This window comes from Muscardinus avellanarius, assembly GCF_963383645.1.
Source record: "Muscardinus avellanarius genome assembly, chromosome: 10".
NCBI classification, from domain to species: domain Eukaryota; kingdom Metazoa; phylum Chordata; class Mammalia; order Rodentia; family Gliridae; genus Muscardinus; species Muscardinus avellanarius.
The window spans coordinates 73,385,477-73,410,542 of NC_137796.1; the positions used below are offsets into that span (position 1 = coordinate 73,385,477).

At 46.8% G+C, this 25,066-nt stretch overlaps 1 protein-coding gene across 1 annotated transcript in view; it reads left to right on the forward strand.

The window, feature by feature from the left end:
- The window catches only part of SDK1 (sidekick cell adhesion molecule 1), a gene marked incomplete at both ends in the record, with an annotated part of 886,211 nt that overhangs the window by 611,271 nt on the left and 249,874 nt on the right, over nucleotides 1–25,066 (forward strand). Inside the window, 2 exons of the mRNA XM_080702238.1 lie at nucleotides 17,230–17,341; nucleotides 18,582–18,772. Coding sequence (XP_080558364.1) covers nucleotides 17,230–17,341; nucleotides 18,582–18,772 — 303 coding nt within the window. The remainder of the gene's footprint in view (nucleotides 1–17,229; nucleotides 17,342–18,581; nucleotides 18,773–25,066) is intronic.

The following is a 25,066-nucleotide window of genomic DNA, read 5'->3' on the forward strand; positions in this document are numbered from 1 at the left end:
GCCTTCTTTGTCCCCCACTTCCCCTGCACGGCCCCTCTGGCCTGGTCACCCAGCTCGTGGGCCCTCTCCAGCATCCTTCCCTCCTGCACAGCATGTGTCCACACGGTGGTTATTCTCTTGCACGTGTCAGTGCTCTCTTGATGTCGTGATTTGCAAAGCTCAAGCCATCTTCTGTCTGCTTCCTCCTCTGCAGGGCTGGAGTTTTGCCCCAGTGGGGAGTTTTCTAGAGTATCTGGAAGTGTCAGTGCTGCAGAGAAACCCTTCCACTTGTCCCTCGTGTCCTCCCGCCTCTTTTGCCCTGCCAGTTGCCCTGCACCTCACCTTCTTCCACCCTCAGCGCTATTTCTCACTGAGTCATGTTCTTGAAGACACAATGTTTTTATTTGTTGTCTTTAACCTAACTGTAACACAGGTGAATATAATCCTGCTCGGTGAGTAAGATCACCTAGCACAGAACTTCTCAAGTTGAATGATCATCCAGGTGCCCATCACTCGTCAAGTCTAGTCCTGACTCAGCAGGTTGAAGTGAGGCCCAAGACTCCGCCTTTCTACCCACTCCCAGGAGAGGCTTGTGATGCTGGCTCAGGCTCCATTGAGGACTGAGGAGCTGTTTGGCACATACTGAGCCCTCGCCATGTTCTAAACAGCATGACGGCTTTCCTTCTAGCAGGTCAGAGCTCCCCCTCCAGATTGGGGCCTGGCCACAGGCTTCTTAGGGAGCCGGTTAGGAATTAGGATCTCAGGTCCACCCAGCCTTGCTCATATAGAATTTGCCTCTCCACAGATCCCCCAGTGACTCATGTTTACACGAAGGTTTGAGAAGCCCTGCTTAGAAGATATAAACAAAAAGTTCTAAGAATACGTGTAAACTTGTGGGTAGTTTTTCAGTGCTCAGGAAGCTGAAAGTACTGTAGTCAAATTAAGCTAATCAGTGGAATTAATTATTCAAAAAAAAGCTCAGAGGAAAATAAGTTTGTTCTAGGTTTCAAAGAAGAAAGATGTATTTATAAATATATTTAGATTTGTATTTTCCACATCAGAACATCTATCTATAGCCATGTTTTAGAGAAGCCTAGTTGCAGAAAAAAATGATTTCTTCATCTCTCTTGGTGAATTATTGTTCTTATTATTTTATTTATGTAAATAATAGCAACTATGCATATATAATTAATTCTCTTTGTGTGTGTGTGTTTGTGCGTAGTACTGGTGATTAAACCAGGGGCATTCTACCTCTGAGCTAACCCCCAGCCCAATTTTACTTTTTATTTTAATATGGTCTTGCTAAGTTGCTGAGGGTCTCACTAAGTTACTACATGCTGATCTTGTACCTGCAATCCTCTTGTCTCAGCCACCCAAGTACTGGGATTACAGGTGTGCACCACCACACTGAGCTTCTCCTCCTCCTCCTTTTATGTGTGTGTGTGTGTGTTACTTTGGGTTGAACCTCAGAGGTATTCTACCTCCAAGCTATACCCACAAAACTTTAAAAAAAATTTGTTTGAAACAGGGTTTACTAGGTTGCTGAGACTGTCCTTGAACCTGTAATCCTCCCATCTCAGCCTCCCAAATACTGGGATTATAGGTGAACACCACCATGCCCAGCTTCTTCTCTCTTTTCTAAATAAAAGAGATTAAAAAAATTGGAGAACACTGCTAAGCTTAGAATGGCAGTAACATTCAACCACAGGTGGCTTCTTTCTGGAGGAATACTTGGGGGGATCCTTGCCTTATGCCCAGGCATCTGGGGTGACTCTAAAGCCCCTTAAACTGCCCTCTGTCTCCGCAGGTGGGTTTCACAGAACCCTGAGGCTGACTGAGCCTGCATCGGTGACAAGAATGTGCTGTCCCTAGCTCGGTTTTCTGTCTCCCCTTCTTCTTATATGGCATTTTCTACTTATATATGAGGCTTTTCAAGAATTGAATGGAGACTAAGTCACATTTTTAAATAAATAGATGACATCCTTTTATTGGAAGATTTTGGGAGAGGTTTGGTATAAATGCCTGCTGTACGATTTGCCATAATTACTTCTGGATTTCCTATAAATTCTCTGTAAACCTGTTTTTCACGCTGCCTCACAAAAAGCTGAGCACTCACACTGCCTTAAAACTGCGTGCAACTGTTCAGTGTCTGAAATGCTCTTAGTGTTCTTGTGTGTGAACGGATCGGCTCTTTTTGTCTTTATGATACTGAGGATTGAAGCCAAGGGCATTCTACCACCCAGCCCTTTTTATTTTCTATTTTTTATTTTGGAACAGGGTCTTGTTAAGTTGCATAGGGTCTCACCAAGTTGCTGAGGCTGGGCTCAAACCTGTGACACTCTTCAGCCTGTCTTAGCCTCCCAAGTACTGGAATTATAGGCATGTACCATCACACCCGGTTTGTGGATGATAGATTGGACAGTCCAGATTTTCTGAGCAGTCATCAGCCTTCCACTAAGTTTTAAGTAGGCCCACACTGATCAGCTACTTAATGTATTTGGACAATCACATAAATGGGATTTTAGTTTTTATTCACCTGCCTTCCAGTCAATGTGAATAGCCTTTATATGTTTCTACCAATAACACCCTCCTCTCTCAATAATGCCTATGGTGATGCATTTGCGAGTGTGTATCTTAGGAAGAATCTTAGCTGTATTCTGGTGCACTTAATTCTATATACACAGTTTCTGCCCGATCCACTCTCCCTCTCTCTGTCACTAACCTTAGATTTATTGTTGGTGGTGATGTTAGACCAAAATATAAATGAGATTTGTTGACATTTTATAAAAAAAAGGAAAGAAAGAAACTGGCTTCATAGCAGATTGAGTAGAGAACCAGTTGGTTTAAATAGATAACCTTGGGTCATATCAGAAAATGTCTTGTTCTAGCAGAGTACTCTATTCTTGCACTGTGGGACTGACTTTATTCATTTAAAGGAAGCTAGGGCAGACAGGAAAAGAAATATTTTCTTCTCTTAAGATATCCTGATTTGTTTGTACCTCTGTTGTGACACCCAAGGGTAATTCTGATATAGCAACTTCTAACAAAAAGAGAAGAGAAGGGAAGACAGAAGGGAAAATTCCTCCGTGGTTACGAGTTCTCATTCCTCACTCTCAGCAGCCCCATGCCCTGGCTCACGCTGTGGTCTTGTTTGCTGTGCGCCTCATCAAGGTCAACAACCCACCTGATTCTCAGAGACAGACAGAAGAGGGAGAACACACCCGTGAGTGCAAGAGAGACAGACAGCTGGGCGTGGTGGCGCACGCTTGTAATCCCCGCACTTGGGAGGCGGAGGCAGGAGGATCGCGCAGGTTCGAAGCCAGCCGCGTGTACTGGCTTAGGAGACCCTGTTTCCAAATAAAAATGTAAAAATAGGCCTGGGAGTGTAGCCCGGAGGTAGAAGGGTTTCCAGGAACCCCAGTACCACAGGCCAGTACCACAGGGGGAAGAGAGAGAGAGAGAGAGAGAGAGAGAGAGAGAGAGAGAGAGACCGACCAAGGAAGAAGCCAGGACCCCTGCCTCTGCCTCGCCTGGGTGCTCGGGTTGGCTATGGCGCTTCCACAGCCACCCATGCTGAGCACGAGTCTTTATTCTTCTCAGGATCAGGGATCTCCCCCCAGGATGATAAACATCTCAAAGAGGCTGAGCCCAGCACTTGACCAATGTTGTGGGAACAGTTAATTCTGCCACACTGGTAGAGGATGCCGCCTGGCCAGGCTCACCTAGAGAGTCGTAGGGGCAGAATCCCCACTCTGTCTTCCAGAAGGAAATGTGCCTAGAACCTGGTGTGGGAAATAGGAAAGTTCTTCTTCCTGGAGTTACTTTGGGGCACATTTGAAGGACTGGTTGGCTATCAAGTTGTTTACTTGCTGTTTATCACTGGGGAACAGTTAGTACTCACATTTGCTTTATGTTTAGTTAAGATAAAAACCTTGCCGTTAAGATAAAAATCTTGCCAAATTTTCTGCCTCAGAGTTGGCCCTCAAAGATGAAATAAATAAGAAATGGGAAAGAGGCGGGGGAAGCAGGGAGATCACGCCTAGTTATGTGCACACGTACACGTGCATCACTTTGAATCTCACTGTGATACATAATTACGATGCATCAATAAAACTATAAAAAATTGATCATCTAGAAACAGGGCAGAGGAAATGTTCAGTGTATTCGCATGAACAGATGCACTTAAGAGAGAAATATGTGAGAAAAGAAAGCACTCTATGATTGATAAACTTCCTTCAGTTTTGGGTATTACCACCTTTCAGCGTTTGGGTTTTATGAATCACTAAATATGTAAATGAGGGGTTTATTGGGTTGTGGATTTCTAATTTGCAAGGCTTCGGTTTTGCTTAAGATATGGAAAAACCAAAGGGGAGTCATGTGTCAGCCCATGGGGTACTTCTTCTAGTTAAGAACTGAAACCCTAAGAAACCTGTCCCCCAAATCTTGACCCCACAGCTTCAGGTGATGTTTGCATGGCTGGAGGAGGGTAGGAAATATGAAGCTTTCCTTTTTATTTTGCACCTACCCAGCAAAGTCTTCAAAGGCAGCAGCCTGGGAGCCCAAGCGGGCTTTCTTATGACTAGACTATGAATTTGCCGTCAGCTTCGATTGCTGTACTTTCTGGCCTGTGAGCTGAACTGTGGGTCTGCGGCAAGGGAAAATAACTTCAATTTAGTCTGGTTTTCTAAAGATCTTTCTTGTATTTTAAGGACAGGGCATAATTGCAGTGTTCGAGATACTCTCTGAGCAGGCTGTGACCCTTTCCCTCTTATTTATCTCCTTATTTCTTTTTTCTTTCTCTCTTGTGCTCAAAACATTTGTTAAGATAATATTCTGTTTTCTCTGAGGACTCCGGATTGAATTTCTTTGTTCTTGGTTTATCTATTAAAGACACTTTTCTAGTTACAGAGGCTGTTTGTGAATCGCACACTATGCAAAGAACATCTGATTTTCAGCAGGAAACTTTGAGGCTGGCAGATAGTCACAGACATATCCCAGGAGCCCAGCTACACTGCTGCCCTGACACATGCATACGAAATTCTTGACTTGGGGAAGTCTTAGGAACAAGCTTTGCTATCTATTTGGAAAATGTCAAGTTGGATTAATTCAATTTAACAAACATCTATTCGGCACTTACTGTTTGCCAGATGCTCTGCAGCATACAGAGTTTCCCAAGGATCATTTGTCATCAATTTTACAGAGAGTGGGGCAGATATATACAGGTATAAATGTACCTGGCTGGAAGAGAAGGGCTCTTGTCTTACCTTTCTCCAGAAACAGTATGTGAGTACAGTCATTTATTTAGAGATGATCTCAGACAGAATGAGTAAAGGAAAGATGGCAGAAATCTGTGCCCTACCAAGCTCATTGCTACAGGGAGCAGCCAGGCCTAATACCCCAGGAGACCTTGGAGGACCAATGGAAGCTTCTTAAGTGTTGCTCACCCAAGGGGAAGAAATCTTATTGGTTAAAAACACCTTGCATGGGGCATTTGCCCTGTGTATTCACTTCAGCATAGCTCCTGACCCTCCCCATTCACCTGTAAGCCCAGGGCTTTCTACAAGCACCGGTCACCCTCTACCTGAAGCCATTCTCTGGCCAGAGGTATTATTGGTTTCTGGGCAAGACCTGGGTAGCACCTCTTCAGAGCTATATTAACAAGTATTAAAAGGGCACCATATGCTTTACACAGTTGATAAAAATTAACTCAGAATGGATTGAAGCACTAGATGTAAGACCTAGAACTATAAAACTCCTAGAAGAAAATACAGGGAGAAAGCTTCATGTTGATGAATTTGGCAATGATTTCATGGCTATGACTCCAAAAGCACAGGCATCAAAAGAAAAACTGAAAATTAAAAACCTGTACATCCAAGGACACATGAACAGGGTGAAAAGGCAAACCATGAGATGGGAGAAAATATTTGTAAATCATGTTTTACAAGGGACTGATACCCAGGATATATACAGAATTCCTATAATGCAATGACAAAAACTCAAACAACTGATTACAAAATGGACAAAGAACTTGGATATGCATTTCTCCAAAATCGATAAAGATATGGCCAATAAATGCATGAAAAGATGTTCAACATCACTAATCATTAAGAACTACAAATTAAAATCACGGTGCGATATCACTTCAGCCCCAACAGGATGGCCATTACCAACATAAAATAAGTGATAACAAGAACAGAAACTAAGAGTTATTGGCCAAGACACTGAGAAATTGGAACCCATGTGCATTGTTCATGTGACACACCTAATATAGAAACTTGTATGGTAGTTCCTAAAAAAATCTAAACATGGAGTTACCATATGGCCCAGCAGTTCTGCTTCTGAATATATATCCCAAAGAACTGAAAACAGAGAACAGGTATTTGTATGGCTACATTCATAGTAGCATTATTCACAAGAGCCAAAAGGTGAAAAAAACCAGGTGTTCATTGACAGATAAATGGATCACCAAAATGTGGTATATGCATATAAAGGAATATTACTCAGCCTTATAAAGGAAGTAAATTCTGATATATGCTGTAACACGGATGAATCTTAAAGACCTCATGGAAGGTGAAATAAGCCAGACACTAAAGGACAAATACTACTGTGTCATTTCATTTATATGAGGTCACTAGAATAGTCAAATTTATAGAGACAGAAAGCACGAATGTGGTTGTCAAAGGCTTAGGTAGGGAAAGTAGAAAGTCAGTATTCAATGGGGACTGAGTTTCAGTTTTGAATGATGGAAAGGTTCAGGAGGTGGGTGTTGCTGATTGCATGGAAATGTAGAGTGTTTAATGCCACTGAACCACTTTTAAAAAGAGTTAAGATGGTAAGTTTCATGTGTGTTTAGCCCCAGTAAAAAGAACCATACAAGTACAAAGAGAAGAGCAGGGAATGGTTTTCCTTTAGAATGCCCCCCTCTCCCACCTGAAAATCCTTGGAGGCGGGGCTTGCTGCCGAGGGAGGCGTTCCTGGGAGCGAGGGTTCTATGGCTCCTCCTCCCCCTGCTCTCACTCTCTACTACTGGCCTCCAGGATGTGAGAAAGGAGCCCCACCCTCTCCCTTTCTCCACTTCTCACTGCCATGCCCTGGACTCCCTAGAGTCCAACAGGGAGCTCTAAATCTCCAAAAAGTGTGAGCAAATAAATCCTCCTTCCTGTAAGTTGTGAAGCCAGTCATTCTGGATTGTGGCAGTCAGAATATTGACTGAGGCTCAGCACTTTTGCTGAGGGGCTTGGGAGCCTTCGTGGAGAAGGTGGCACGTTTCCTGCACCTGGCTGGATGGGAAGGGTGCCAGGAGGCAGCAGTGGGCTGGGGAAGAGGTGGGCATGGAGAAAGCTATTCCAGGTGGGGGCCTGCGGTCAGAGGAGAGCAGAGGTGGGGTGCTTAAGGGCTTCTACATGGTTGGATGCGATTGCAGGGCAAGAAGGCTGGCGCTGGGGTGGAGCTGCTGTGAAGGAGCAGCCCTGGCTTCCTGGCTGTGGTCACCTGGCACCTGGTCTTGGCTGGTGTGTCAGGGAGGCTGCTGTGCAGTGGTGAGAACTCTTGAGTAGGGCACTTTTAACAAGTGATCTGAAGATGAGATGGTCAGTTATATTTTGATGCCCAGAGTTCTTGTGCAACTGACATTTACTAAGCTCCCTCTACATGCCAAGCAATTCTAGGACCTGGCACTGTGGGTAGAACACTTGAAAATAACTGGGCTCAAACTAAACTTTCACAGGTGGAAGGTAGAAGGGTGGGCCTCGTCACAGCTCCCACAGTCTGCAGAGAGGCTCCAGGGCAGTCTGTGCCCTTGCTGCTATTCTTAACATTGGGCTTAAAATGATGATTTTAGGGACATCATTAAAAAATCAAGTTGATTTTGACCCCTCCATTCCAGTTTACTAAACACAGTGGTGTTCATCCCACCACTCTGAGAATACTTGCCATTTCGACTGACAACCTCTAAATGTCCTGTTTCTCTCTACTCTGAAAGGAGTCTCTTGCTCCCGGATCTGGGGCAGAGGAGGACCGAGACGTCACAGGCTCCTGCCCACTTGGTCTGCAGTTTCCCGCTGTTCTTGCTAATAGCCTTAGATGGATGTGGGCTCCAGGCCCAGATATGCATGCTTAGCAAAATGTCCAAGGACACATCTTAATGAAGCTAAAAGGACCTGTTATTGTGCCTGGTTCATTCTCTGTAATGTTGGAACTCCAGTCAAGAAACTAAGTCTCCTGAAAAGCACCCGCTCACCCCTCCGCCTGCCCAGCGACATGTGGTCCCAGTCATTCTGTGGGCCAAGGCGCTTCCATTAAGTGGTAGATTGTGCGTGTGTACAAGTAAATGAAGGGCAGGTACTCAGCTGTGATCTCTTGAATCAGATATGTGGATCGCTCTAGTGTCTAATCGTGCTATTCCTAAATCCACGCTTCTGTTTTATGGTTTATCAATTCGTGCTCATCCCAAAATAAATAAATAAGCCAACTGTATGGTTGCCTTTTATCACCTTCATTTTTCTCTGCCCAGTAAAAAGCCGATGAAAATACGTTCTTTGTTACATTCCATTCATTTCCAAATGTACAAGTTTTCAAATATGTTATAAATGAGAAGAAAAGAAACCGCGGGATTATTTGTCAACCTGTCATATTATTTTATTTATCGTCCCTTGTCAATAGAAAATTCCAGAAGTATATAGAGATAAAAATGGAAGTACACAGAAAGATAAAATTGTAAATGGGGCATACTGCTGTATTTTCTCCCATTTTTCTTTCTTTCCTACTGTCGGACAGTAAACAAGAAAAATCATGCCAGCTGTTGTGCATGCAACTCCAGGGAACAGCCCAAACTCTGGGAATTGGGTTCGTCCCCACAGCCACCTTCCCCATCCTGCACACCTCACTGCACCGCTGGAGCCTTCGAGGTTCACAACTGGGTCCAGGCTGGTGAACTATATAGAAACAGTCTCTAAAAGAGTAAAAAAGTTCCCCTAGAAGCCTTCATACACGTCACATTATCAACCCAGAAACTTACTAGGCAGCTCCATCTGTCCTGGAGCTGGGTGTGGAGACATTTAAAAAGTGAATTTGGGAAAAGGAAAAGGTGAAAAAGATGTTCTAGTTACTGAACATGATCTTTCCTATGGAGAGAAATTAGGCTGTTTGTTTCAGTTTTCCCAAATAAAATTTATCTCCAAATTACCAAAGTTCTATGGCTTCTTAGGGGTGTGTGTGTGTGTGTGTGTGTGTGTGTGTGTGTGTGCGCTTGAGCGCGTATCCAGGTGTCTTTAAAAAATTACAAACTCTAGACACTTCAGAGTTACAGTAGGAACCATAGAGATGCAGGTTCTCTTGGTTCCATGCACCAGTTGCTTTGAGATACTTTTGCAGACAGGCGAGCACTTCATCTCTTGGTCGGGCCACTTAGTAATTCCAGGAGACATGGACTCCAAGTGGTTTCAAAGGCGATTGATATGCAGCAAATTCACCTGCCTTTCTGTAAGTGGAATGTCTTGGAGCAGTCTCCACCCATCCCCACGAGAGCTGCGCCCCTTGCTATGCAGAGAGGAAGGTCACGCACAGAAAAGACTGGCCAACGATGGCCCTTCTCATAGATGGCAGGCTGGGAACCAGCTGAGAGGGAGCTGGCCTGCTGCAGACAGGGTGCCCTCAGGATGTCACGTAGCACAACCTGGAGCTTCCGGGATGGAGGTCAGGATTTTTACTTACATTGAACTTTGCATTCCTTAGCATTGTCTTTCAAGGCAAAGTCAGGGACTCATCTTCAACAATGCAGCAGGAGTAGCCTTCATTTTATATAGGGGACTTTCTGGCCAAATGGACAGAAAAAAAATGATAGCCTCTATCCGAGCTCTCATACCAGCTATCTCTTCCTTCCTTGGGACACTGGCCATCCATCCTCAGTGTCCTTTGGAAGTCAGTACTCCTGGGTACTATCTGTGGCCTCTCTCCTGCGGAGTCATGTCACTGTCTTCTGGTTTCACTACCCATGTGCTGGTGACCAGCCAGTGCCCCAAGCCCCATAGTGCTGCCCCATAGGCTCCTCAATGAAACACGGGCAGGTGCTCAAGAATGACTTCCCTCTCCTGTAACTTGGTGCCTCTATACCTCCTGCCTCTACCCTGACTCTCTATACCACCCGTGACCTTCTGTACCAGGGCACGTGCCCCCCCTTGGGGAGTCTCTGTCACTTGCCGGGCTTCTCAGGAGGCTGCGGCCTCGTGCTCCTCTCTTGCCCTTGCTCGCCCTCTGCTCCCTCTCTCCTTCTTGCCTATCCTCCTTTTGATGGACGCTGGGCTGCAGGGGCCTTCGGCAGCATGCTCCCCACCCTGCACCCGGCTTTGCCTCTTGCCTTCTGTACACTTTCATCTCATCGCTGTTCTCCTGAAGCCTTTCATGACTCTCCCTTTCTTGCCAGAAGAAGTCCGAGCTTCTCGGGCTGGCCCACCCCCTCCATTGTGGCCACTGCAGATCCCAGGAACCCCCCACCTTAAATCCACAACTGCTCACATTTTTGCATTCTTTTATTTATTTATTTATTTTTTAGATGGTATTACCCTGTTACCCAGGCTGGCCTTGAGCTCACCATTTTCCTTCCTCAGCCACCAGAGTAGCAGGGATTATGGGCAGGCACCACCACACCCAGCGCCACCTTCTTTTTTATTCCTAACATGCCTTTCCTCCCCTGCCTGACTGGAAACTTCCTACCCTCACTCCTGCAGGAGCCTTTCCTAATCCCCCCTCCAAGGAACTGCCTCTACGCCACACCCTCCCGCCATGCCCTGTAATGCCCTTTCCCCAGGCCCCTCTTCCCCCACAGCAGCGGGTTTGAGCTTGCTCGGCCAGCAGATCTGTCTTCAGATCCGCTTTAGAGCCCATATCTCTTTGGTGGTGTGAACCTCATCAAGATAAGCTACTGCCAGCCATGTAATATTGGACCAGCCTTCCTTCAGTGAGTGCTTAGAGGAGGCTGTTTGTTGTCTAGGCACTTGGCTAGACATTCAGTACGCCTCTCTTATGTCTAGCCTTATTCCAGAAGGTGGGCAGGTGTCCCCCTCAGGTGACTGTGAGGATGCCACCGCTGGATTGGCAGCGGCGCCTGAGAGCTGGCAGTGGTGGCTGCCGCTTGTTCTTTCCAGAAGGCCGTCGCCTACACTCTGAGGCTTGCTGTCACTGCGCGAGCGCTCGCGCGCTCTCCCTCTCTCTCTCTCTCTCTCTCTCTCTCTCTCTCTCTCTCTCTCTCTCTCCCTCCCTCCCTCCCTCCCTCCCTCCCTCCTCTCTCTCTCTCTCTCTCTCTCTCTCTCTCTCTCTCTCTCTCTCAATTTCTCTTGCTTTCTCTCACCTGGTCAACACGATCAAAACACATTGTTATTATTGGATTTTGAAAAGGATTTAAACTAAGCCAAGGAACTGGTGGCTAAAGACAGTGCTTTTTAAGTGGAATCTTTTTCTTGCCGGTGTGTTTTTAACATCATCTTCTCTTTGGTTTCTGTAAGCATTAGACCAATTACTTATGGAGCAGGAAGGTCTCCAGGTTTCACATAGTCCCAAGGGCTCCCTCACCTGTTAGCTTTGCATTTGGGGTGTGTGTGTGTGTGTGTGTGTGTGTGTCTGTGTGTGTCTGTGTGTGTCTGTGAAGCTTCCCAAGTACTAGGATTCTAGATAAGCGCCATATGCCTGGCTACAGTGGTCTAATTTTACAAAACTAAAACCCCTATGGAGCTGGGTGTGGTGGGGCACACTTGTAATTCCAGTATTTGGGAGGCCAAGATAGGAGGATTTCAGGTTTGTGGCCAGCCTCAGCAATTTAGCAAGGCCCTCTGCAACTTATTGATGACCCTTGTCATCTTCCAAATGCTGGGATTACAAGCGTGCGCCACCACGCCCGGCTGGACCTTTCTTTGGGGAAAGAAAGAGCAGCCGCCTTGGCCAAGCACCCTCAGGGAGTTACAAGGAAGACAAGGCTGGCAGGAGGAAGAACCAGGCTGAGGACAGAGCAGGGAATTTGTTCCCCACTTCATGATGTTAATAGCCACCAAGTTTATGCAGCACTAATTAATAAGCATTGCCTAATGGGAACACACACACACACACACACACACACACACACACGTGTCCTCATTTTCAGTGGTCCTGTCTTAGGAAGGAGGCTCAGAGAAGTTGAGTAAACAGCCAACAGCCAGGTGTTGTGGTATTTCCTTCCCTCCCCTGGCCTTTCCACCCCATAAATGTCATCTTTCCTCTTCCGATTCCAGCTCCTCCATCCTCCCATGGCCAGCCCCATCGTCCCCATGGAATCTAGATGCCATTGGCACTCTCCCCAGCCCGGATGCCCTCGCATCTGGCACAGCCTCTTACAGCCACTGGGCTGGCCCTCCAGGGGCCTCTTTACATTGGGGTTACTTCTCACACATTCTAGAGTTCAGCTGTTCTGAAATAAAGCCATCTCATCTCATTCCTCTATTCCAGGCCTCCCAGCCGCTGCCCCTCTTTTCTTGGAATAAAGCTCTGAGTTCTCACACTGGCCTACGGGCCCCACCCAAGCGGGTGGCTCTGACCACCACTGCTCCTCCAGCAGAGCGCATTTCTGCGTGGACTCTTTTCTCTGCCTGGGACGCTCTGCACACCCAGCTAGCCATGCCGTTGGCTTTCTTCCCTCACTCCCTTCAGTTGTGGTCTACCAGGGGTGTTCCCAGCGCCCGCCCAGCCTCAGGCACTTGCCTCTGGCCAGAAGCTGGCGCTCCGACTTCAGTGGTGGCTTCAGAGAAATACAGTGGTTCCCCGTTTCCCGCTCTGTCTGCAGTGATTCCAAAGCCTGGCAGCTCAGGTTACCTTGGAACTCTCTGTATTTTCTGTTTGAGAGACTTGCTCTTCTTAAATGTCATTTTTTAATTAAGTGCAGCCTGGACAGCCTCTCCAAGGAGCAGAGGTTTATGTCGGGGAGGCTGACAGGGCCGGGGTCTGCCTCCCTCCTCTGTGAGGTCTTTATTACACAACCACAGAGGGGCTTCATCACAAGCACTTTTCTTTCTGCTTTGAAAGCCACCCTGTCCATCCGTCCCTGACCTGTGCAGAGCTCCTCTTTGATTCGTCATCTTCACTTCCAGTCTCCTAGACCGGCCTGGGAAATGCTCAGCTGAGAAAGCTTCTGTGACGCCTCCATTAAGAACAGGCTTGGGGGAAGGAGGGAGCGTTCTAGTTAATTTCATATTTGGTTAGCTGAGCACACCCAAAGTCTTCATTAAGAGGAGCCTGCGGAATGTCAGAGAAACATGACGAATGAAAGTATTCCTCAGTGTAAAGCCTTTTTCTACCACTGGAAATCGTATGACTTTGGGCCTCAACCTTCCCATCTCTAAAGGGGAAAGCTGTCTTACTGAGACACTAAATTGGGTGGCATTTGTAAGTCATTAGCAAACTGTTTGGCGACTTCATGGGTGCTTGGTAAAACAGACTTCCCTTTCTCTCTTTTTTTCCCCCACTAATCTGGGAAATAACTCTTCATATATTGGCATGTGGAGACTCTGTTAGAATTAAAAAATAAAAAGGGTTGGGGGTATAGCCCAGAAGTAGAGCCCTAGGTTCCATCTTCAGAACCCCCCTCCAAAACAACCTTGCAGATTTACCTTTCCACACATACTTTTCTTAGGAACTTACTTGAGGACGCTCTAGAATGAGGGCAGAAATCAAGAAGGAGACTGAGCTTTAGGGAACTATAGGTATTACTCAAGACTGCAGCGAGGAGCGTCTCAGGATGACAGGTCTGCACTCACAGGTGTGATGGGAACTCAGCAGACCACCTACATGGAGTGAAAAGAACAGATAAAGGCTTAAGATGAAGTGAAGCAGTTTCCTCCACTCTCAGGGAAAGGTATTTTCTTCTCAATCCTTTGAGTATTTAATTCCAGTTTTAATTGTTATGTTATCTATTGCTGTTTCTTGATTTACCATTTTAAACAGTATCTACTGACTTCCTGCTGGATGGACTTTCAGCTTACACCACCTCTATATCTTTCTCAACGTATTTAAAATAGTATGTATAGTTCTTCCATACGTAGTAACTTTGCACATACACACAGAGTTGAATAGAGAGAGACTTACTTCAAGGATACAAAGGTGCTGTGAATGCCTGTCTCTGTGTGTGTACGTGCACCTCCTCTGCTTCTGGGCTTCTAGAGCAGTTTCTTCTTAGCCTCAGTGCGTGACAGGAAGCCGCCCCTCCCTCACTTCTCCACTCTCTGCATGGCTCTTTCCGTCGTCTCTACTTTTACAACATCAAAGTTAATGACATTTAGATTTTGTTTCATAGTCATAATTGCATCTTCTTTGACCGTAGATAATTAATTTTAGAATAATTATTTACTAGAGTCAAAATAAATATGTAATATTTATATTATATTTACTATGTAAAGATTATTCACTGTACAGCTGGGTCATATTCAAAGAGTGTGTTTCTTATAGTATTTGTTTTTCTGGGATTTCTAATTGCCTTTTTTATATATATATATATATTTTTTTTGCGGGTCTGGAGATGGAACCCAGAGGCATTTGACCTCCAAGCTATACCCCTGCCCTTTTTTTAAAAAATTATTTTGAAACAGGGTCTCACTAAATTGCGAAGGGCCTCACTAAGTAACTGAGGCTGTCCATGAACCGCGATCCTCTGGTCTCAGCCTCCCGAATGCTGGGATTACAAGCGTGCGCCACCATGCCCGGCTGTAATTGCCTTAAAAAAAAAATGGTATGTATGTATGTATGGCTGTGGGTGTGTTTGCACACAATTTAAGTATACACACATGCATTCAAATATACATTTCAGGAGAGATTTTATATATATGTATATGCATATACACATAGACATGTGTGCACATACACATATTTTATATATACATATATGCACATAATATGTATATATGTACATATATACACTTAAAATAAATGTTTACATATGTGTGCACATATGTGTATTTGTAACATAGACAGTATATAATATATATATGATATATATATATATATATGCATGCATGTGTGTGTATGTTTCCCAAGGTAAATAACATAAGAGCCCAAATTCCTATTTGAGAGGATATGTGGTGTGAGCTCAGAGCTCATTCATCACAGCAGACATTTAATAAATAATGGCCAAGGTTGCTGAATCAATAAATAGCCATTGATACATAAATTAAAACTGAAATAACCTCTTGAAAGATTTGGAAGAGATCACCATCGGGTAGGGTGAGGGGAGTTGCTCCATTTCATCTTGAGTCTCTACTGTTCTTTTCAACCCATGTGGATGTAAGACTTTGACTGCGGTGCTTCCACATATCCAGTTCACCTACGGCGGCTTCCACACATCCAGTTCACCTTCTGTTGAATTGCAGTTACTCTCTTTAGGCCCGTTACCTCTTCATCTGCATCTCCTTCACCTTCTGCTTTTCCCGCCGATATCCTCTGTGGTTGGTGCACCCCCAGAAAGAGCACAGGAGTTGGGCTGGAGGGCTGGGTTAGAGAAGAGGCTGGCTTCTCCTGACCCTGAATGGGAAGGTCACTGCATGGGTCCTATGCCTCTGTCGGATGAGGGTGAGCTGCAGCAGTGGATTTGTGCTTTAAGTGCAACATGGGGCAAAGTTACGGTTTTAAATGAACCCAAACTAAGGACTGCTTCATCTTTTCACCTGTGTGGCCGGAACCCCGGATGGAGCAGTGCCTCTGCTTGGCCTGCCCGGGGAGAGGGGGAGACTATGAATTCAGCCACAGGGCTTTCCTGGAGCATCCTCCCCGAAGCGGCAGGTGCTGAGCATGGCTGCCTCTGCCACGTGGCTGCGCAGTGATTAATGCCAGGTTAGCACCTTGCTCGGTGACCTTTCAGCTTCCACTACCGCTACCCTTCACTTCTCATAAGTATTTGCAAATATTAGCTCCCCGGGCCCTTTATCCTCATCAGCGACTTTCACAGGTGATGGGCGGGTTGCTACTCAGATTAGCATTCAGTTTACTCCCTGGATGTCCTGAATGGGTCAGGACTCTAGTGTCCCTTCAGAAATCTCACACTCAGCCCTGTGGTCCCTGCAGTTTCTGAAGGGAAATTTCCAGCAAGAAGATTCCCAGGGGAGCCATGGGAGGTCTTCAGATGCCCAGAATCTGGGGGAGGCCAGGACCACCTCTGGCTTCCCCAGGGACCCACAGTCCACAAGAATCAGCCTCCCATCATGTAATCAATATGTGGGTTTAAGAAAATTAATTTGCTGCTTGCTCTGCCTGCATAAAGCTTCTTTTTTAAAAAAAAATTCACATTCATCTTTCATATAAAATCACACCCTGCTCAGGTAGTAAGCCCCAGACACAGCTGTGGGAAATCCATGCTAGTGAGAGGCCAGCTGCCCTTCCCTGGCATGCCCTCCGGAGGGCTGAGCCCAGCGCCAGCCTGGCAGGCCAGTACCTTTGTCTGGCCGGAGTTCTGAATCCTTAGCTGCCCTGAGCTGTGGCGGGCTCTTTGGCATGAAGTAGTAGAGAAGGCATTTTCCACTGGCAGTCGTTTAAATTTGTTTTTATTTCCAGTCTCTTGCATCTCCACCCTTTATTGAAATTACTGTTCTATAAATGTTGTTCCGTCTTCATTTCCCCCAAATAAACAGTAGTAAAGTGTGCTGTGGGTAGTTTAATTTTGATGCTAAATGTGTTTTAGAGAAAAGTGGCAAAAAAAATATATTCTATTTTTTTCCCTCCCTTGTCACCGGGAGTATGAGTTAAATTATTTATAGGCTGATACTCACAACACAGAGATGGATTCAGGATATTTACTTTGCAGAAAAGGAAAAGGGATTGAAACTGCAGTAACTGAACTGAGCACTTTGTTAATTGAACATGTTTGCTCGGGAAGCACTGTGGCTGCTGGCTGTTGACCGCTGTGCCTAGTGGAGTGCCTGGCACGTGACCTATTTGTGCAATTAACTGCATTTGGAAATACTAAGCAACTTAATAGGAAAAGTCTTAAATCAATGATTAAAAAAATAAGATAAAGCCAGCAAGCATGTTGGGAAATGCTGAGTATTTGGAATGCCTCTGAGCAGTGGGTGATATACTCGGGTGTGGGCAGACTGGTCACCTCTGGTGTCTCTGGTCTGACAGTGGAAGTTCCAGTAGGTCATGAGATTTGAGGTCTTCTACCGATGTGACTTGGCAGGACCCTTCCTCTGTTGTGTCTTCCATTTTGAGGAGAGTTCATGGATATTTTTGTTTTCTCTGTCTCAGGAGAGATTGGCACACCTGAAGCTATGGCCCCTGTCATTGTGGTTGCCCCGGGCAACAGAAGTGTGGTAGCAGGGTCCAGCGAGACGACCTTGGAGTGCATAGCCAATGCCAGGTATGCATGCACTCTGAATGTGGGGACACAGCCTGAGCGTCCCTCGCCCAAAAACCCCAAACCCAAAATGGTCCCCAATCTGAGACTTTAAGTACGGACACGACACCACAGTGGAAAATTCCACTCCTGACCTCAAGTGACGGGTCCCAGTCAAAACTCAGATGGAGCTAGGCGTGGTGGCTCAGGCTTGTAATCCCAGCATTTGGGAGGCTGAGACTGGAGGATCGCGGTTCTCGGACAGCCTCAGCTACTTAGTGAGGCCCTCTGCAACTCAGTGAGACCTGGTTTCAAAATAAAGAATAAAAACTAGGATAGGGGCTGTAGCTCGGAAGTCGAATGTCCCTGGATTCCATCCCCAGACTCACCAAAAAAAAAAAAAAAAAAAAAAAAACCCTCAGATGGGCTCTAAAAGTATTGTATAGAACTGCCTTCAGTCTAGGTGGATGAGGTACAGATAAAACATCAATGCATTTCATTGATGGCATGGATTCCATCCCCAAGATATCTCATTATGTATGTGCAAATATTCCAAAATTTAAAAAATCTAAAACATGGAAACACTTCTGGTCCCCATTGCTTCGGATAAGGGATATTAACGAGCACTGATAAATACTCCCTGTGGCCAGAGCATGAAGGGAGAGGGGTGCATGGGCCCTGCTGTCCAGCAGGGTTCTATGCATGTGTGGGGAGGTGGGGGCTGCACACCAAATGCTCCCAAGCCACCTTTTCTGCAAAAGGCGGTGCTTTTCATTTGAGCTGTGGGTGATGGTGGAGGCCTCTGCCACGATGCTAGCTGGGGAGGAGAGAAGACAAAGCTACCAGGTAACAAAGAAAGAAGTTAATTCCTCTTCTTCTTTGCAGTCCCAGGTGTTCCCTGCCCGGTCTGTGGTCACTCCAGGATGGAGTTCAGATGGTCACACCTCCCATGTAGCTGTGGTATCCCCTAGTAGTATTTATTTTAAACATTCTTTTCCTGAGCAAATGGAATCATTAGCACTTATGGTCCATTGCTGCCGCAATTAGCTATCCTTGCTCAATAGCCCTTGAGCAGAATGTCTCGTTGATGCGTGCCATAAGGGAGTAGAGCCGTATCTGGATTGATTTTTAAATGTCCATTGTTCAACCCGCCATGGTTCCTGGTAGAATTAGCTTTGTCAGACTTGCGCTGAATGCTTGAAATTATTATTATTGCCCTCAACATGATTCACCATCGTTGTCACCGATGCCCTTGCTCTCTCAGGCCCCTGGAAGAGCTGAGCGTGCACTGGAAGAGGAACGGAGTGAGACTCACCAGCGGGCTCCACAGCTTTGGGAGACGCCTCACCATCAGCAACCCGACTTCGGCGGACACGGGGCTGTACGTGTGCGAGGCGATGCTGCAGGGGAGCCTGTTCGAGCCAGCCAGGGCCAAGGCCTTCCTTTCCATCATAGGTAATGCTCACGTCAGCAACAGGCACTGTCAGCAGCCTCAGAGAGCACCCCCGCTGTGGCAAACCAAATAGCCCCCCTGTATTTCACTAACCTTATTTTTAACCCAACAGAGATGAGGTTGAACTTATCTTTCAAATTCATTCTGCCTTTTTTCCAAGAATTTGAATCCATTAAATCCAAAGTATGGATGTGCCTAATACTTCCAGGAAATGTTCTTCCAAGCATGCCTGATCATAAAGCTTGAAGATGGAGGGTAAAGTCCTTGTGGAAATCACAAGTTTCTCCATAACTCTACTCGGCCTATATTCAGAAGTTAACTCCATTATTGTTGTTAGTTTTTGCCCCAGAGGGAAATAAAACCATTGAATGCTACCTTTGGAAGAACTTAAAGCTGAGAGCAGAGATGTTTCCTAAAAATGGGGTATCAGTCAGGTGTGGTGGCACACATCTGTGATCCCAGTACTTGGGAGGCTGAGAGAGGAGGATCGCAGGTTCAAGGACAACCTCAGCATGTAGTGAGGCTCTCAGCAACCTAGCAAGATCTTGTTTCAAAACTAAACAAAAGGGCTGGGTGTATAGCTTAGAGGTAGAATGCTCCTAGGTTCAATCCCCAGTACCACACACAAACAAACAAACAAACAAAGATGGGGTATCAACTCAGAACCAATAAGAATGAGGAATAAAATGAAACACACCTGAGTTACCTTTAGTTCTAAATGCCAGAAAATAACAGTGGTTAGAAGATGTGCCTTATAGAGGAAATCTCAAATGGATAAGATTAGGGAAAGATTGCATTAGATTGTGAGGCAAGTGCCTTCATTTCTTCCACTTAGCTCTTCTTAAAGATTACTGTCCTGCTGCCTCATCTTCCTCTGTGGCAGCCACTGCAGATCAGAGAGTGCCTCAGGGGTTGGTTCCAGGAAGGAGAATCTCTGCTCCATCTTCTCTCCTAGGGAGGAAGGGGGACTAAGAACAGGAAAGAGCAAATAGGAAGAAGCCTTCAGAGAGCAGTAGCTCCTTCCACAGTACATTTTGCAGCCTGCTTGGAGTTTTCTTATGAAATTAGCAAGAGACTATCAAGGAGCTGCATCACAGTCAGTTGCCCTGAGCCTTGTCACAGTCCTGCAGACACTAGGAGGTGACATCGTGGCCCCCGTGTGACTCTGCTAAGTAAGTTGCAACGCAGACCTGTCAGCCCCTCCTAGAAGAAAGGTAATAAAGGTGCACAGAGCAGGCGCGGGTCAAAGACAGCTGCTGGGTCCGCTGGGGATCTGAGTTGCTCCTGTGGGTGTAAATATCACATCCCCTTCTCTGCAAAGGCTTTCATCAAGGGTGATCTACAGCCCTATGAACGGGGCGCATTATAGATTGAACCAAAATTAAAATTTGTGATGTGTAAATCTCTAGTAGACAGGGCTATATTGTGTTAAAACGTTCTAAGGTAATTTAAACAAGAGAGGAAAATGTATCTTGCTGTAAACTAGGACTTTTTTTTCCCAATCATAGTTACTTTTTAGTATATCTAAATCTATCATATGAACTTTGGTCTTACATTTATATCAGAATTCCAAAGCAGAATGTTTGTGTGTTCTGCAGTTACCATCTTTCTGCCCTCTGACTTTATTTACATATTTATTGTCCCTGGGGGAATGAACACAGGGGCCATTCTACCTCCAAGCCGCACCTCCAGCCCTTTTTGTTTTTTAGTTTTTGTTTTGTTTTGTTTTGTTTTGTTTGCGGGTTTGGGGATGGAACACAGGGGCATTTGACCTCCAAGCTACACCTTCTGCCCTATTTTTTATTCTTCTATTTTGAAACAGGATCTCACTAAGTTGCGGAGGGCCTCACTAAGTAGCTGAGGCTGTCCGCGAACTGCGATCTTCCGGTCTCAGCCTCCCGAATGCTGGGATTACAAGCGTGCGCCACCACGCCCGGCTTGTTTTTTAGTTTTGATACAGGTTTTTGCTAAGTTACTGAGGGTTTTGCTAAGTTTCTAAGGCTGGCCTCAAACCTCTGATCCACCTGTCCCAGCCTCCCAAGTACTGGGGTCTCTGCACCCTTATTTTAAAGGCACATGAGCTGGGAGGCTAAGACAGGTGGATCACAGATTCGAAGCCAGCTTCAGCAGTTTAGTGAGGCCATCTGCAACTTAGTGAGACCATCAGCAAATTAGTGAGACTCTGTTTCTAAAAAATAAAAAGTAAATTAAGTTGGGAGTGTAGCCCAGACATAGAATGACTCTGGGTTCAATCCCCAATACCAAATAAGTAAACAAACAAATAAATAAAAGGCACATGAGCCTGCCTCATTTCTTCACAATGCTAACTTAAAGCCTCTTTTGTTGCCAGGCATAGTCGCACACACCTGTAATCCCAGTGCTGGGGAGACTGAGACAGGAGGATTGCAGGTTGCAGCCCAGCCTCAAAAATTTAGCAAGACTCGCCGGGCATGGTGGTGCACGCTAGTAATCCCCGCGCTTGGGAGGCGGAGACAGGAGGATTGCACAGGTTCGAAGCCAGCTGTGCTGGCTTAAGAAACCCTGTTTCCAAATAAAAATATAAAAAATAGGTCTGGGAGTGTAGCCTGGAGGTAGAAGGGCTTCCAGAAACCCCAGTACTGCAAAAAAAAAAAAAAAATTAACAAGACTCAGTTTCAAAATAACAAATAAAAAGGGCTGGGGGTGTAGCTCAGAGGTAGACTGCCCCTGAGTTCATTCCCCAGCATCACAAAAATAAATGAAAAGTAAATCCTCTTTTATTCCTAAGAATCGCCATGATGGGGATTTTTGTGGTGGTCCCACTGGAAGTGCCCTGAAGAGGGTCTCCTTGATTCAGAGGAGCAGGCAGGATCATTGCCCCACCCCACACACCAGTGTCCTCATGAGATGTGCCCACGCGTGCAGGCTGTCACTGCAGAGCCGGGAAAAGAGCTATCGATGTGAACATGCAGATGAAAGAAAGCAGAAGCAAATTGGCTTCCAATTACTTTTATTTCACACTGATGAGACAAGACAGACTGGCTGCACTGTTTACTCCACCTGTCAGCTTCCTGGCTGAATTGCTCAATTTCTGTGGTTTAAGTAGGAACCCTGTGCTCTGCTCAGGCGGGCAGCACTGCTGGGAGACGCCTGGCACCCAGTCCGCATGGTCAGAAGGCTCTGTGGCCTGGTGGTCCCTGTCCTCACCAGCTCTCCACTGCTTAGCCTCCTCTTCTCCTGGCCTGCCCCTCCGCACCTTCCATGGTGACAAGACAGCCTGACACATTCCACGCTGCCGCTCTCTTCCCTGAACACACTGGGCAGAGGGGCAGCATGTCCCCTGCCTCAGGGCAGGACTTTCCACTGCATCACCTCTGTCTCCTTCCCGGCAGTGACCCCCAGCCATGAGAGCCCACTTAGCCCACAGCAGCAGACTGGAAGTGCAGGAATCCACACCCCATGACCAGCGTCTGATGGGCGTTGGCAGGTACACAGGCAGACTCCCTCAGCCTGGTGGTAGGGATGTTTCAGGGTATCTTCTACACTGGCTCCCAAGTTCCAATAAGGTAAAGCTATATTCACTACCTCGATAACATGTACTTTCAGCTCATCTCCCTGCTCCGTGAGGTGTTCCTGTCACCTCCCAAAGACACCACTGGCATCTGACCTTAGCTGGCCCTGGTTTAGGGTAGGCCATCCCTAGACGTAGGCCATGTTCCCTAGATCCTGAGCACCTGTGTGTGGCTGTGCTTGGGTGTCACCCTCCTGACCTCGTACACCTCATCTATTAGTGAGATCTGTTGCCCCTCAAGACCCTCTCGGGCGTCACTTCTGCTGAGAGGTGTGCTCATCCATGCCCATAGCATTTGGGACATGCTAGGGGCACACATGTGTAACAGTGTGGGATTGAGGTCAGCTTCTGACTATACCATTCACTGTTTTAGCAAGTGTCTTTGCCCCTATTGGCCTCAGTCTCCACCCCCCTGACATGGAGACATGTAGATCCATCTACCAGCTGGCACTCTGAACACTCAGTGAGCCACGGCATCACAGAAGCACTGAATGGCAGCTGTATTTGCTGTTGGCATAACGCCGTTATAACACGTCACATCGTGCTAGTTAGTCACCGTCAACCAGTTTAAATGACACACACTTTATGTCTACTGTGTGTGAAATCAAGATGTGAATCAAGATCCATGAGAGCGTTGTTTCTTTCTTGGAAATAAATAAAATCATGGTCCCTCTTACCAACTGCAGCATCTTGGATCCAGGGGACGCAGCGTGTACATCTTCTCTTCAGACAGAGGCAGCATTTTCTCATCACACCCAAAGACTGCTCCTGTGAGTGTGCACACACCTCTCGTGAGCATGCACACCCTGGATCTTCCGCTCTTTCACACTAACTCAGAAACCAGGAGGGTAAACTGGGCATGATGGTGGCGCACGTTTGTAATCCCAGTACTTGGGAGGCTGAGACAGGAGGATCGCAGGTTCGCGGCCAGCCTCATCTGCTTAGTGAGGCCCTCCACAACTTAGTGAGACCCTGTTTCAAAATACAGAATAAAAATAGGGCTGGGGGTATAGTGCCCCTGAGTTTAATCCCCAGTGATGGGAAAAAAAAAAAAAAAAAACCCGGGAGTTTGAGCATGACTATTACAGAGAGCTATTGTTATACCTCCCAAATCTGCTCTGGTTTTTATACCCAAATCACTCAGAAGTTCAAATATTTAGCTATGATTAAAATGACAGATGACTTATAGCATCTCTTAGCTGATGGCAATATCATAATCGAGGCTTTACTTAGAGCTGTACTCCAAGGCCTCCCAGCACTGAAACAGAGCAGCACTTGCTTGCTCACATCCCCTCTTGCCAGCCCTCCGGCCACCTAGGAATCTCTGCCATCCTTTCTACCTCTTCTGTTTCTGAGGAAAGAAAGTTGTTTGCTTCTGAGGACTCATCTGCTTGGACCGGGTCCACCCAGTTAAATCAAGATGATGTCCCCGTCTGCCAACTTTCAGGCTGGGAACCCTGATCCATCTGCGAAGTTCTTCTTGCCATAGGACAGCATAGTCTAAGGCCCCAGGAAACTGGGTGTGGACATCCTTCAGGACCATGCTGCCTACCACAGTGGACGAAGGCACCCACGTGTGGCCGGTGGTGGCTCCTGCAGGCACACCAGGGACCTGATGCTTGCTGAGATGGCCTCTGAGAGAGGGGAAGGCGGTGTGTGGAATGTCTGTGGGTCTTGTGGGGATCCCTGCCCAGGACAAGCTGTGAAGCACAGATAGCTGACAGAGTCCAGCCAGCCCCAGGCACAGGAGAGCATGCCAGTGTGTGGTGTGTGCGGGCCACCTCCGACGCTGCCTCCGCCAGGCCAGAACCATACTCTTACCCTGGCATTTGATAGAGGACCTCATTTCAGGACTATCTGGGAGGACTCCCCACCTCCAGCTCTGAGATCGTGGGGCTGTGAGCTGCGCACCTCCGAGAGGACATCTGGCTCATGATGGCCTTGTCTTAACTCTGATTTAACACAGGCCCTGAGAACTTTTGCCTGATGTCTTCTTATTGTTCAAAGGAGGCAGGAGTGTCCATTTCAATCCCTGATTTTATTGACTGCAGTTGCGATCAATTTTTAAAGGTCCAGTGCGGGCCCGCACCGGCAGTTCTAGAAAGACTGTTGCGGATTTGCTGTCTTGCACTGGCCCTCTTGCCCTTTGAAGAGTAAGTGGTTGAAAAGGTCTGTGCCCGGGAGGACTGATCCACAGTGGATCTTCCCGTGTCTGTGCTCGTGGCCCTCACGGCTGATGGGCAGGTATTCCCCAATTTCTCTCCTATAGTCTTAGGCTTAAAGAAGCAGCTAGTGATGGGGAGAAAACCCTCCGGGCACCCGCTGAGGTAGGATGGCAGCCTGGGTATGGTGGGGAAGCGACACGAAGCTTGGCATGTGAGTTCCACATGGCCCGTGGCAGCCCCACCCCCACTTTACCAGCTCAGCCACCTGGCAGGCTTCTAGGAACCAGCACCTTGAGCCCCCGCTCTGCTGCACCATACCACACTGTCCTTCTTGGAGGTGAACTGAGCAGCTGCCATGCACTGCAGGCTGCCCCACCCAGATCTTGCCAATTGGAGGTGCTCTGGAGTGCAGGGAGAAAGAGGTGCCCCATCTGATGGCAGCCATGTGCACACTGACCGAGGACAGGCAGGATGGGGTGAGGCCCACAGGGAGAGCAGTCTTTGCCGGCCTTGGTGGTCCCTGATGCTTGTCCCAGGCCAGGGTCACTGTGTGGAAGCTTTGTCTCTGGCCCCAGCAGGGT